The 13,225-nt window shown below is 45.7% G+C and overlaps 1 protein-coding gene across 11 annotated transcripts in view; it reads left to right on the plus strand.

Moving 5' to 3' along the window:
* KTN1 (kinectin 1) overlaps positions 1-12,548 on the plus strand; it is a 75,256-nt gene extending 62,708 nt beyond the window's left edge. For 7 of the 11 annotated variants that reach the window (XM_032111203.1, XM_032111209.1, XM_032111207.1 and 4 more), the window contains 7 exons: positions 1,462-1,533; positions 1,984-2,067; positions 2,271-2,354; positions 4,616-4,699; positions 6,027-6,119; positions 10,685-10,804; positions 12,035-12,548. In XM_032111203.1, the coding sequence (XP_031967094.1) occupies positions 1,462-1,533; positions 1,984-2,067; positions 2,271-2,354; positions 4,616-4,699; positions 6,027-6,119; positions 10,685-10,789 (522 nt within the window). In that variant the 3' untranslated portion in view covers positions 10,790-10,804; positions 12,035-12,548. The remainder of the gene's footprint in view (positions 1-1,461; positions 1,534-1,983; positions 2,068-2,270; positions 2,355-4,615; positions 4,700-6,026; positions 6,120-10,684; positions 10,805-12,034) is intronic. The other 4 variants (XM_032111208.1, XM_032111213.1, XM_032111214.1 and 1 more) reach the window with 2 other exon arrangements.
* The last annotated feature ends 677 nt before the right edge of the window (positions 12,549-13,225 follow it).

The following is a 13,225-nucleotide window of genomic DNA, read 5'->3' on the forward strand; positions in this document are numbered from 1 at the left end:
TATTTCTGAAGCTGGTTTTTTTTTTTTTTTTTTCAGCAGCCAGGCAGGTTCTGCTTGAAGTCACAGAGAGTGTCTGAGCTCTGTGAAAGCAGGTGTGGAACAGCCCTGGCTGCCTGGTTTGATGTGTGCATGACCAGGGGGTGAAAAAGGTGAAGCCTGCAACAAGTATAGTAGGAATGATTCCTCTTATCAGTGATATTTTGGTGCTCTGATACTTTAACTTCATGTAAAGGCTGGTTTTTAATTTTTAAAGGAACATATTTCTATTAAAGAAGCTGAAAAATGGAGGATTTGTTGATATCTTTGGTTTTGTGTAGCTGTTTCTATTGCCATCTTTACAGAAGGAAGGAAAATAAGCAGCACAGGTGGAAGGTGTTTGACCATTATGATAAATCTGTGTCACAGTCACAGAATCACAGTGGTTTGGGTTGGAAGGAACCTTAAAGATCATCCAGTTCCAACCCCCTGCCATGGGCAGGGACACCTCCCACTAGCCCAGGTTGCTCCAAGCCCTGTCCAGCCTGGCCTGGGACAATTCCAGGGATCCAGGGGAGTCCTTTGCAGATGCTGCAGGAAGCAGCCAAACAGTAACATTAATGCTGATGGGATAGGAAGCCAAAGATTGAGGAATGTACAAGTGTCCCATTAATGTGTCCAGGAATATATATTTTTCTAATCCTGGTAACTTATTTTTATTGAGCACATGGGTTTTTTTCTAAGTATATTTGTGAGCAGATATGGACTCTTTGTGCTAAAATTGAAGTATCATAGAATCATAACAGTTTTTTGGAAGCTGTTAAAGTACTGCTCAATCCATTATGGTCAACTAATTACACTTGAAACTGCCTGCAAAGCTTTCCTTTTAGGAAGGCTCTGTTGATAGCAGAAGTGGGAAGAAAAACTGCTCTTACGGTTTTTTTCTAATCTAGAATTAAAGTAGGTCAGACTGCTTTTTTGAAAAGTAATTTCTAAAGTATCTCTGCTTAGTAAATTTGAGTGCCACTGTGTGGACCTGGCAGCCAACAGATGATTTATAAACATCTTGTTTGAGGGGCTTATAAAGGCTGTCAGATCTTGAACTATAGATGTGCTGCCATCTGCTGCACTTCCACAGCCCCAAATAAGGCTAAAAATGCTGGGTTTGGGTACGTGGATGGTGACTATTCCCTGTCTGGGAAGGATATTTTCCTTGCCATGGCTAATGGACAACAGGATTAGTGCTTATATTCCAAATCTTTCAGGCATGTGGGCTCTAAATATGTCAAAGAACTTGGGCTGGGAATAGGTAGGAATGGTGTAGACTCAGTGTATTGAATTATTTGAGTGAACATCTTATTTTATTCAGCCACTCTTGATTTCATCCTTAATATTCTTAGATTGTTTCTAGAATCTTGTGTATTTATGCAGAGTTTGTCTTAGACCAACCCAACTAAATATCTTTATTTTCCCCCCAAACTGCAGATGCGTTCCGTGGTCACTTCTTTGCAGCACGAGGTGGAGAGGTTAAAGGAAGAAAACAAAGAAGTTGAAACTGTACGTGCAGGTGGTTTTTTCCTTTTGTCTTCGAAGTTTTATGTTGTTTAAACGTGATTTAGGCTTGTGCTGTAAATCTGAACTTCTCAGGCTTCTCTCCTGCCAGTGGCACAGCCTGTGCTGCAGTTTAACCTGAGCCTTTTGGGCAGTGTTTTTAAAAGGCAGAGAAGCTGGAAAGTTGTTCTGATTTTTACTTCTGTGCTCACCCACTGGGGCTCTTTCTTGTGAGACTGAGCAGTTTGCTGCTTGTTGACAATCATGGGCTTGATTCTTTCTCTTTTTATCTTATTTTTGAAGTTGAAATCTGCACTGTGCAATCACTGGGTTTGAAATGCTCTCTAAACATCATGGAATATTTGATAGAAATTTACAGCTAATTATAAATCAAGCAAATGATACTGCAAGAAAGCACTGAAAACATCTGTTTTAACTCTGTTTTTCTGTTCCTAGCTTAAAAAAGAGAGAGAACATTTGGAAAGTGAACTAGAAAAGGCAGAAATAGAACGATCTACTTATGTTTCAGAAGTCAGAGAGGTAAACATAATTGTCCAAGCTGTTCTTTTTTTTTTTTTTTCTTTTGGTTACCAGTTGGCTGGCAAACTAACCTAGTGCTTAGCCCCTGTGGCTGAGGAGTTTGTATGCTTGTGACCTTAGGGTAGAGCAGCACACAAATAACTGAGCAGAAGAGAACGGGCATCCTAAGGAGACAAATCCTAAAACTCTAAACTTCATTTCAGCTCAAAGATCTCTTGACTGAATTGCAGAAAAAACTTGATGATTCATATTCTGAAGCAGTAAGACAGAATGAAGAGTTAAATTTGGTAAGAAGCTTGTTCTCCGTTGGGCACAAACGAGGCTCCCAGCATACGTATGAAGCGGAGACTTATTTCAAATCCTGTCTGTTCTGCTAACCTCTTCAGCTTGATATTTTTGTCCATCGAAATCATTTATGTAGTCTGACTTTTACAATTTGTCTCTTTTCTCTGCTCCTAACAATAGCATGTCTGGTTCTTAAGACTTTTTCCCGAAGTCTGTAAGATTTTCATTCCTGAAACTTCTTGAGAAGATTTGCAGTGTAGGCATATGCAGCAGCAAATGTCATGTCCTTGGAGCAACAGAAGTGGTGCTCTCATTGGTTTAACTGGAGGATTATTTTCTGGTGGGATTTTTTTTCCCCCAAAGCTTTTGAGGTGCTCTGACTGTGCAGAGCCTTTTCCATCCTGCTCTGTATGTACTAAAATTGGCCAGACCCAAAGTTAGATTAATTCAGAGTATTCAGCCATTCAGCTGCTGACACCCTGCTGTGGCTGAATGGCTGTGCTGGCTTGGTGCTTGCATGTGTTACAGCGTGTTTGGCTAGAAATGCTTCCAGCCAATAATGCTCCTATAGCTGCTTTCTCAAGAAGGACTTGGATTAACAGGATAGACCTAAGGATGCATGGTTTTCCATTTTGAGCCCTTTCCCTTCTCACTTGTTTCGGTGACCTGTTTTTTAAGGCTGCAGGAGCAGTCAGAGCCTTCCTCTGCTTGTGTTTGGCCAGTGCTTTCCTGCTTTTGAGCCAGAATTGGGGAAGGTTGTCTCTGTCACCGTGTCTTTGGGATGATGGGACAACCAGGCTACTGCCACTGATGTAACTGGGTTGAAATAGTTGATTTAGAAAAATAACTACCACCACAGTAGCAATCTGCTTAAGTTAATAGTACACTTGGCTCAGCAAGCAGAGCCTCTCATTCTGAAAGCAAGGGAAATGGGAATTGAATGCATACCTTGGAGTTAATCAGTAAACGCCAACCTCTTTGAATATAAGAGGCAACAATTTATTATGTCTGTGCACAACAAAAGCTTAAAAAGCTGAGCTCCCTGCTAGGGCAGCTTGAGTGCAATCTGATGGTGCTGTGCTGCTGGGAGTGTGAGGATGTGTTAAATGACCACCCCCATGCAGCTGGCTCAGGAGTGCTGTCCTGAGTGTGTGAGAGTGGCTTTTGCAGGAGGCTGGGGAATAGAAATTACGGTATTTCATAATGGGTTGCCCACTATTTACAAGGTAAGCAAGGAGAAGCTGAAACTGCAGAGGAGCTTCCCCAAAATGTATAAACCCAGCATTCACCAGTCCAGGTACTCCAAAGGGGGAAGCCTCCCAAGGGTGAGACAAACACAATGTGTAGGTTTGGAGTCGGTGAGAATTCAGGGCTTTGGGTAGTCCATTGTTCCCTCCTTTAATCTCCTGCTGGCTCCCAGGAAGATTGACAGCAGGAATAGTGAACATTAGCACAGCACACTTCAGAGGCACAAATCCAACAAAATTGGCACTTGAGCTCCTTGTTAGCACTTCTGTTTGAGGCTCAAGCCTCAAGTGCTGTGGCTGGTTCTGTGTGCTGTGTTGAAGAGCAATCAAAATATCCTTTAAAAAACTGTGTAGCCTTTGGAAGGCTGCAGTTTAAGTACTGACTGCAGCCAGTATGAAGTATTCATCCCTCTTGACTGAAATAGTTTCACTTTTTTGGATTGAATCTAAACACAATCGACAACTTAATATCCCCCTGTCAGTGATTCATGCCTTGATGTGACATTAACAGACTGGTTAAGTCAACATAGTTGTAGTAAGTGGTGCTTTATTAAGATGACAAATAGAGCTTTTTAGTTTATTCAGCAGTAGAGAGACTGTTTAGCCTGCACTAGGAAGATGACAATCTTCATTTCTGCATATTTGCTGTGAGTTAAGTTGGAGTCTGGGCTGACTCCTGTGATAAGGATGCTGGAGAGGCTGATGCACTGTCAGTATTGCTGATGCTCCTCCTGGAATGGAGTTGAAAAGCTGAAACCACTTGTAAGGAAGCCAATGCCAACCATGTTTTGTCTTCTGTAGCTTCCACTCTTTACCTTTATCTTTACAGATGGAGTCTCTCTTTCTTGACTGTCCCTGTAAACCTCATCATACATGTTGCCTAATCCAGTGTGTGCAGTAATTGTTAGTAAATCTTCCTCCCTTCGCAGTCCATGTGCACTGGGTTAATCCCTGGGACAGACAGGCGAAATCTGTGTATGTGAGGGAAACTGATTTTCCCTGTTACTGTTTTGCAGCTGAAAACGCAGCTAAATGAAACACTATCAAAACTCAAAGTTGATCAAAACGAGAGAGAAAAGGTAGCTGGTGACTTGCCCAAGGTAAGCAGAGACCCTTAGCAGCTGCACGTATAAATGTTACATTTATAACATTTATATAATATAATGTTACATTTATAACATTATAACAGGGTTACAAAACCCCTCAATGTCTGTAGTTCTGCAGTGCTGGAAATGATGATTTGAACTTGATTTAAACTGCCTCTCTGGTGGGGTGTCTTGCTCCACTGGCTGGTTCCCCAAGTGACTGGGGCTGTAAGGCCTCTACCTGCATCATGTCTGCAGAAATGATGAAACTGCAGCTAACAGCTCTGTTTAATTGTCCTTCTTGAAAGGCTCCCTTGTTCATGATAATTTTATGCCAGTAGGAACAAGTGGTGATTTGGGGCTGACAAATAATTCTTTATTTAAAAGAAACCCCAGCCTAACAAAAAGCCCATCCCACAGCCCTCCACCCACACCACAGCATGAGGCTTTTAAATCCAGACTCAAATGGCAGAGGGTTACAAGCTGGTTTACAAAGCATCTGCCCTTTTGTGCTTGGTGACATATCCACTATAACCCAGGAGCCTGCAAGTCCTAAAAGTTAGATCTGTGCAGTTGTGATGGGACAAAAAGGTGGGTTTCCTGTGCTTTTCCTTGGTGACTGCTCTTCCAAGATGGATTGGAGTGGAAAATCTTGAAGCATGAGAGGTCTCAGTGCTGTCTGTCACTGCAGAAGCAAAGCTGTCATGGGAGAATTGATAAATGGAGACAGGAATAGCCTGTGGAGTGGCTGGGCTCTGGCTCCAGACTCTGGAACACCTTGTTCCTTCAGCATAGTAAGCAAATTGGGCTGAGTTCTTCCAGGGCTGGAGTGGGAAATGCTGTTGGGGGAGCATATCTTGTCCTGGGACAGGGATAGATGATCACAAAAGCACTGTCAGGAGGTGAGAAGCCAAAGGAAACCAGTTACAATAAAGAATTTAAAACATTTTGCTCTGGACAATTACCTTGGATGTTAACATACAAAGCGAGCTGTGCTGATGTCTATGGTTCACAGTACAGGATTTTGGAGACCTGCACTCCTGCTCTTGCAAAATTTACTGCACAATTTTTACCTAATAACTTGATGTGAGACTATTAAAGCTTCCCTGTAGGATTGCTCTCAGCTGCAGACAGGCTGACATGCACCATGCTGATTGTGAGGAGACATGTCAGTCTTGGCAAATGGGTTGGTCCCTGGAGCAAATCTGGCATAAAACAGATTTCCTCCTGAACAGTGATTTCCTGTGTCTGTGGTGCTCTCAGGGAGATGGGGCTTTGCTAATTGTTGTGTTTTCCCTGTTTCTTCCTTTTTTTTTTTTTTAATAACATCTTTCCCTTACAGGCCCAGGAGTCTTTGGCAGCTCTTGAGAGAGAAATTGGGAAGGTTTTAGGGGATGCCAATGTTATTGAAAACAGCGACGTTTGCACAGACTCGGTGAGTGTTTCCATGAGCTTGTGCTCAGGGGCCACACAAATCTTGGGCAAAGTGGGAACTTTGGGAAGTGAGGTCCAGCAAAGTGCTGCTGGTGGGTAATTAGGGCTTGATGAAGCTTCCAGTCCTACAGCTTGCCAGGGTGTCAAGGGTTCACTGGGAATCCTGCTGCTGTCTACATCGTGACCTTCTTCCCGTGGCTTGGATTTGCAAGGAGGGAGGGGAGAGATTCTGGGCTTTTGATGGGTTTTTGGTTTGGTTTGGACAAAAGTGGGGAGATCCCCAGACTTGTCCCTTCAAGAAGGGAAAAGGGAAGCTGAAAATAACTGTGCTGATGAGTTAAGTGGGCTGTAAACACTGTTGGGTTGGCCCTTGCCGACATCAGTAATGCCAAAGAAAGGCAGCCTTGTACTACCTATAGCACTCAGGCAGAGATTCTCTTGCCAGAACATGGTTCTTTCTGCTCCTCTGCACCTGTGCCAAGAGCCAGAATTTGATTTCAGCTGGTTGTGGCTCCTGGGCATTTGTGTTGACCTTGATGTGGTCCAGCAGCAAAAATCTTGCTAAGCTGAGCTTCAGTGAGGCCCAGCCCTGAGCACTGCCTTGTCCTGTGGGTGGGTGACTCTGCAGACTGCTGGTGTTCCTGTATCCTCCAGCAGTGACATTCTAGTTTTAGGGTCTGGAATTAGGTGGGCAGCTTTTCACACTTGCAGGTGACTCACCTGAGCCTGTGGGTTGCTGTTAGCACAGATGGTTGTGGAGCTGGTACTCAGAGTGTTGCCCTAAAGACACCACCTGCACAGGGGGTTGGGCTGGGGCTTTTTCCATCTCTGGAAAAAAGACCTTTCACACCAACCCTGGAACAGCTTTCCAGGAGACACTTGGGAAGGGGAAGGCTGAGGCAGATTCTCTCCCAGCTCAGTGGTGTCAATGGAGCTCATTTCTCACTTTCTTCTGAGGGACAGAGTGGAAGGAACCGCTGTTGTTTGAGGGGAGAGGAGCACTTGCTGATAGGACAAATAATTTGTATTGACTCCTTTTAGCTGCTCAGCCTCAATGGCTTCATCAGCTGCGAGGGGAAGCTCGAGGTCCTCTGAGGAGAGCTGTAGAAAAGCTTTTGCAGTCATTAGCAGGAATGAAATGGCTTTTCCAGGCTAATCAGTCTTGGATGCTGATGGACCCTGGGCTTGCCGAGTCTGAGCCAGAGGTGCAACTGGACCTGTGAGACCTCAGATGTGCCAACCCTGGGAGCTGAATCCTGGAGGGATGGGAGGGCTGTGTTCCCAGAGGGAGGCCAGGGGTTTATGGTGCCAGCCAGGTGCTGTGTGTCCCTGTCTGCAGCAGGCTGGAGAAAAGCCCCTCTCAAGCCAATGCCCAGCTCTCTCTGCTGTGCCCTCATGGCTTATCCGTGTGGTGCATTGGGCCAGCCATGCCATCAGCCATGGCATTTGTGGCTCTGGTCAGCCCTCCTGAGCTGGGCTGTCATGAGCTGTGCCCTGTGGTGGCCCAAATGTGCTCGTTTGGCTTAATTGCTGTGGCCTAAACTCACAAAACCCCTCTGGCTCTCGTATCGCTCTGCTCTTGCTGCACATCATGGAACCCAGGTTTCTGCCAGAATATCCATGGCTTTATTCTAGAGAGGAGTGTGGAAAAACAGTCCTAATAAACCTGTAATTAAGCCTTCATTAGTAAAAATACATTAATTGTCTAAGCAGCACTCTTGACAGGTAGCCATTGGCAGAGGCTGGAATTAGAACATTATCTTTTCTTCAAGCCTTTTCTGCTGCCTTTTTTTTTTTTTTTTTTCTGAGGGGAGAAAAAGAAACTGTCTCCCCAGAAGCCTAAAAACCCAGCTGAAAATAGCTCTGAGATCAAAAAAGAAAGTCTTCCAGCCACTTCCACCTAGCAACAGTGCCTCTTTTTTTTTTTTTTTTTTTTTTTTTTTATGAAGGACCTGAAAACACATGCTTGAAAATGAAACATATTTGTTCCTTCTGGGTGCTGGAACCAACCCACAAAATTGAGAAATGATACTTGCATAAACCCTCAAACACACTCAGAGTGTTTTCTTTAGACTCCTTTTCTTTCTGTTTTAAATAGACCATTTGGGGTTTCTAATCAGCTGCTTTGTCACTTGTGGGACCAGCTGATGACTAAAGGGGGCTTTTTAGTGTGCTTTAAGGGAGTAATTTATATTCAGCAGCTTGCTTAGGCACTGAGCTTATTTTGAGGCTTATGTGAAATCTAATGTGCTTTTCCCCCCAAATCTCAGTGTAGAACACTCCATCACTGGGAACTGGGAATGCCATATGTGTGAAACAGTGGAGGGGAATCTGTCCAGACGGTTCAGCTCCTGTTTTAGCTGCTGGGTCTGAATCTGAAATCACAGGGGCTTCCCCGCTGCCATCCTCTTCCTCTCTTCATCCCCATATCCCAAAGAAGTGGAATCATAGGATCCCAGAATGGTTTGGGTTGGAAGGGACCTTAAAGACCATTCAGTTCCACCCCCTGCTGCAGGTGGGGACACCTTCCTTATCTCAGGTTGCTCCAAGCCCCATCCAACCTGGCCTGGGACACTTCCAGGGATCCAGGGGCAGCCACAGCTTCTCTGGGCACCCTGTGCCAGGGCCTCACCTCCCTTACAGGGGAGAATTTCTTCTGTATGTCTGACCTAAGTTTCCCCTCTTTTCCCCCGAGTCATGGAGAGCACAGGGCTGGGGCTCAGCAGTGGCTGTGTAAGGCAGCTGTACACTCCTGGGTTAGCAGGAGCTGCAGGAGGACTGTGCTGAGCCCAAATCCATCGGGATCTAGTCAGGATTGCCCCCGGGAGGGCTGGGGATGTGTCTATAATTCATGAGCCAACACTGCCTGAGATCAGTGAGGTCACAAAACAGAAGGGAGACGCAGTAAATGAGGGAGGGAGGGAGGAGCTGTTGCCACAAATGGGGGTGGGAGTGGACTGGAGGGCTCCTTCCTTGCTCCTGCTGCATTCTGTGCTGATGCCCAGGCAGCCTCACTGCTGGTCAGTGCTGGATTAATTCATCTGCTGGGCTGCTAATTGCCTTTGCCTTTCCACTTCCATCAGCCTGTATGAGACTGCTAAGCCAAGTCTCAGCCTTGACAGACCTGATTTTCTACTTTAATAAGGGTAAAACAGGTTAAGGCTACCCTAATACAGATCCCAGTGATTTTTTTACAGTAGGAAAATGTTTACCAGTTGCACAGGAGTAAGAGCTTTGCTGTAGATTGTTTTGTTCTCTTGTCCGAGCCCGCAGTCGTTTCTGTAATGGTGCAGGTGCTTGAGTTTGATTTACTGCTCATTCTGCATTTCCAGCCAAATGGGAGCAAGGAAAATGGCCCTCTCTGAACTCCCTTTAATTTCCCTGGAGCTCTGGGGAGAGATTTGCACCCACATTGTGCATCAGTCTCATTCTGGGGTAACACCTGAGCAGGGCTGATGGATGCTGAGCGCCTGCAAACACCTCTGCACTCCTGTGGAGAATTGGGTACTTCTGCACTGCTGACACCATGGCAGAGTTGCTTATTTTTAGCTGTTAAATTTCAAGGAAAAGCTCTCCTGCAGGTGATCTGCATGTCTGTGTTCTGAGCTGAATGAGGAGCAGTAAGGTGTGTGTTGGATGTGGAGTGCTCTGTGCGTCTCTGGAGGAGTTAATCAATAAAGGTAATAAAACAGAGTTTACACAGCACTGTTAGCCCAGCAAGGCTGGCAGGCAGGGAGGCAGGAGGGGGAGAGTCCATCTTCAGCTGTGACACTTCCTGACTAATAAACTGTTGAATTCCTAGGAAAAAAAAAAAAAGACATTTATTTTTGTTTCAGAACACAAGCTCAGCATTTTCGTTTCAGCACAGGAAACTTCCTAGCTCATGGTAGCTTTCATTTTTCCTTTTCTCCGTGTTGGCTGGTGCTTGGACTGCTTTGTGAAGCCCTCATCCAAGTGCAGGTGTTGCTGGCAAGTGGGAATTTCACAGTGGTTTGGAGCTGAGGGTGAATCCATGGGATAGCTGTGGGTGGGGGAGGGTGTGGTTCTCCAGGCAGCTGTTCCAAATGCTGTTTCACAGCTGGAGCTGCCTTGGGCTCGGGTATCGGGTACTGCTGAGGACACCACCCCACAGATCCTCAGTCGCACCCAGTCCTTGGTGGTCCAGGAGTTTTGCTGTTCCAGCTGTGGGGTCAGATGTCATCCCTGTGCACCTCGACCTGTGTTATAAACCACATCTCTGGGGGGGATTCAGCCAGGCTGGTGGGGAAATAACCTTTGAGGCTAGACCAGCTGTGGATACCAGCACAATTCCTGGAAGCAGGGAGTACTGGAGTCCCAGACAGGGAGGGTAGGAGCTGGATGTGCAGGTGATTCCCTGGAACAGGAAAGGGCTCCTTGACTTTGAACCATGTTCTCCTTAAACGTGGCCATAACCCTCTCACTTACAAGAATTGTTCCTATCTGCACCAAGAGTTGTAATTTTATACAGAGGATCTAATTCTAGGCTTCCTTGGTAATTAGATTGTAAATGAGTTTTTAATGATTTCCTTTTTTTCCTTCTTCCAGGAATTGAGTGATAAAAGGCGAAATGTGGCGGTGAATCTTACCCAGGATGTGGGTCATCTCAAGAAGCTGCTCGTGTCAATAAGCCAAATGCTGTCAAAGGGATGAGGACACTACAGCCAGGTGGGTGTGACCAGTGCCCCCCCAGTTCAGCTGTTGAGAAGGCTACTGGTCTGTGATGGTGGGACTTTGTTCAAATGTAACAACTCTGGTGTCAAAATATGAGACTTTTTAGAATCAGATCACAGAATCAGTGAATTATTAAGGTTGGAAAAGCCTTCTAAGACTGTGAGTCCAGCCATTCCCCCAACACTGGCAAGGCCAACACTGGCCCATGTCCCAAAGTGCCACATCCACACGGCTTTTGAATCCCTCCAGGGATGGGGACTCCACCACTGCCCTGGGCAGCCTGTTCTGAGCCTGACCCTCACAACACTTTCAGTGAAGAATCTTTTCCTAATACCTGATCTGAATTCCACATGCAAATCATAAAAAGCTTCTGCTAGGGACTGGATTTGTTCCTCTCTGGATGCACATGTCAATCAGCTGAGACTAACCTTGTGTGTCCCCAGGTCCCTCTCTAGGCATGTAATTGCACTCCTCCCTTCCACTCCCTGCTGCTCCTGCAGCGGTTGCCCCAGGTTTTGTTCTCCCAGAGCCTTTGCTTTTTTTCCTCCTTGTTTGCTAAGTGAGCAAATTTGTCTGCACTTCCATGCTCTGATTGCTTTGGGATGGAGGATATAAAAAAACCCCCTGGGCTCTCACTGAGCTGCCAGCAGTGGCTGGCTGTGAGTGCCTGAAGCACCAGCCTGGCATGAGCTCTTCATCCAGTCACAGACACATGGAGAAGGCTTTTATTTCAGTACACAGCCAGCCTGGAAAACTGGGCCTTTGTGCTGGTAAACTTCTTAAGTGACCCAAAGTTAGCTGAAAGTTGGATGAACTCAAGGCACTGAACGTTCTCAGGAAGCTGGTGCAGATGTGGGTCTGAATTGGAACTGTTTTGTGTTGGGAGGCAGCAAAGCCTTGACACTGAGCAGGGAGTGTCAGGGCTCCCTTTCATCTGCTGAGGATGGGGACTTGTCTTACTGCTGATTTAGGTATTTTTTATGCTCCTGCCTTTGTAATGCACAGACAACAGAGCTGGTAGAGGGCACCTGGCTGTTCAGGGGGGAGGGAGGTGCTGCTGCACCTTGGCCTCTACTCTGGGAGGCTGTTCCTGCTCAGCCTCCACCTCCCAGGCTCGTTCCCCTGGGCTTCCTTGTGGGTTGACACCAAGGAAACGCTGGCGAGGTCCTGGATTTTCCCTTGGAAGCTGCTCCTCTGACCTGGTGATTTGTGTTTCTCTTGCAGAGTGAAGTCACGGGGGAATCGTTCATTTGAGGGTAGCAGAAGGCATTGTATCATATTTTGCCAAATTAAAGCCTTATTTATGTTTTCACCCTTTCTACTTCGTCAGAAACACTGAACAGAGTTTTGTCTTTTCTAATCCTTGTTAGACTACTGATTTAAAAAAAACCCCAACTCTGTAGACACCTCCAGAGTTTAGTTTTATAATAAAAACAAGCCTGTTTGGATAATTAGACCTTTACATTCCTGGAGAGACAGTAAACACATAATCTTTTATCTTATTTTGCTCAATCAAACTTGTTCGGAAAACTCCAACGTGGTAAAGTCACCAATGGGAAATGACGTTTTAATACTGATGTTGTACACTGTTTTACTTAATTACATTTTTGGGATTAGCTGCCTCTGACTTCAACCTCAAGTAAACACTCCTTTTTTTTTTTTTTTTTTTTTTTTTTTGGTTGCTAATGTAATCAGTTTTTGTAATGGTGTCAGCAAATAAAGGGATGCTATTATTCAAGGTGTTCTTGGTCTCTTCTTTCAAGTGAATTTGGATGACTCAGGTGAGGTCTCCACCTGTCCCCTCCCCGAAATGAGCATCAGGCTGCACCCACTGTGCTTGTTTTTGGGCAGAGGAGGAGGCACCAGCTTGAAAAGAGGCAAACTCCAGAGCAAGTTGTTGTTTTAAAGAAAAGGTATTAAGGTTTTAAAAAAGACAAGAAATCCCCATCAAACTGCCATGTAAGTTGTGGTTCTGTGTCGTGTGTTATCCTTGGGAAAAATCAGGGAGTGCAAGGGGTAGGAGCAGCTGGAAATGCTGGATGTGGCAAAGCCAGTGGGGTGCAGAGTGTGTCCATTTGCCCCAGATCCACCTCCTAGATGGGAGTCTGGGGTGGAAGGAGTTCTGGGGAGGGGGTCTGGATGCTCTGTTACCTTGTGCTTTGTTGGGAACAAGTGTGGGGAGGATCTTTGATGGGACAGGGATTCTGCTGGGGGTGTGGGGAGATCAGGTGGCCCCTCCTCTGCTTTAGGGTTTTAAGTGTCTTAGAGGAACCCTAAGAGAATCCCTATGGGATTCTTCAGTGGGCAAGGTGAGGGGTGGTTTGGTTCTTGAGAACACTTGAGGACGTGATTACCCAAGGGAAGGCAATAAAACAGGGATCAGTCGTTAATTGGGGGGTTAATTGCAGAGGTGAA

Source organism: Corvus moneduloides, chromosome 6 (genome assembly GCF_009650955.1).
Source record: "Corvus moneduloides isolate bCorMon1 chromosome 6, bCorMon1.pri, whole genome shotgun sequence".
NCBI lineage: Eukaryota > Metazoa > Chordata > Aves > Passeriformes > Corvidae > Corvus > Corvus moneduloides.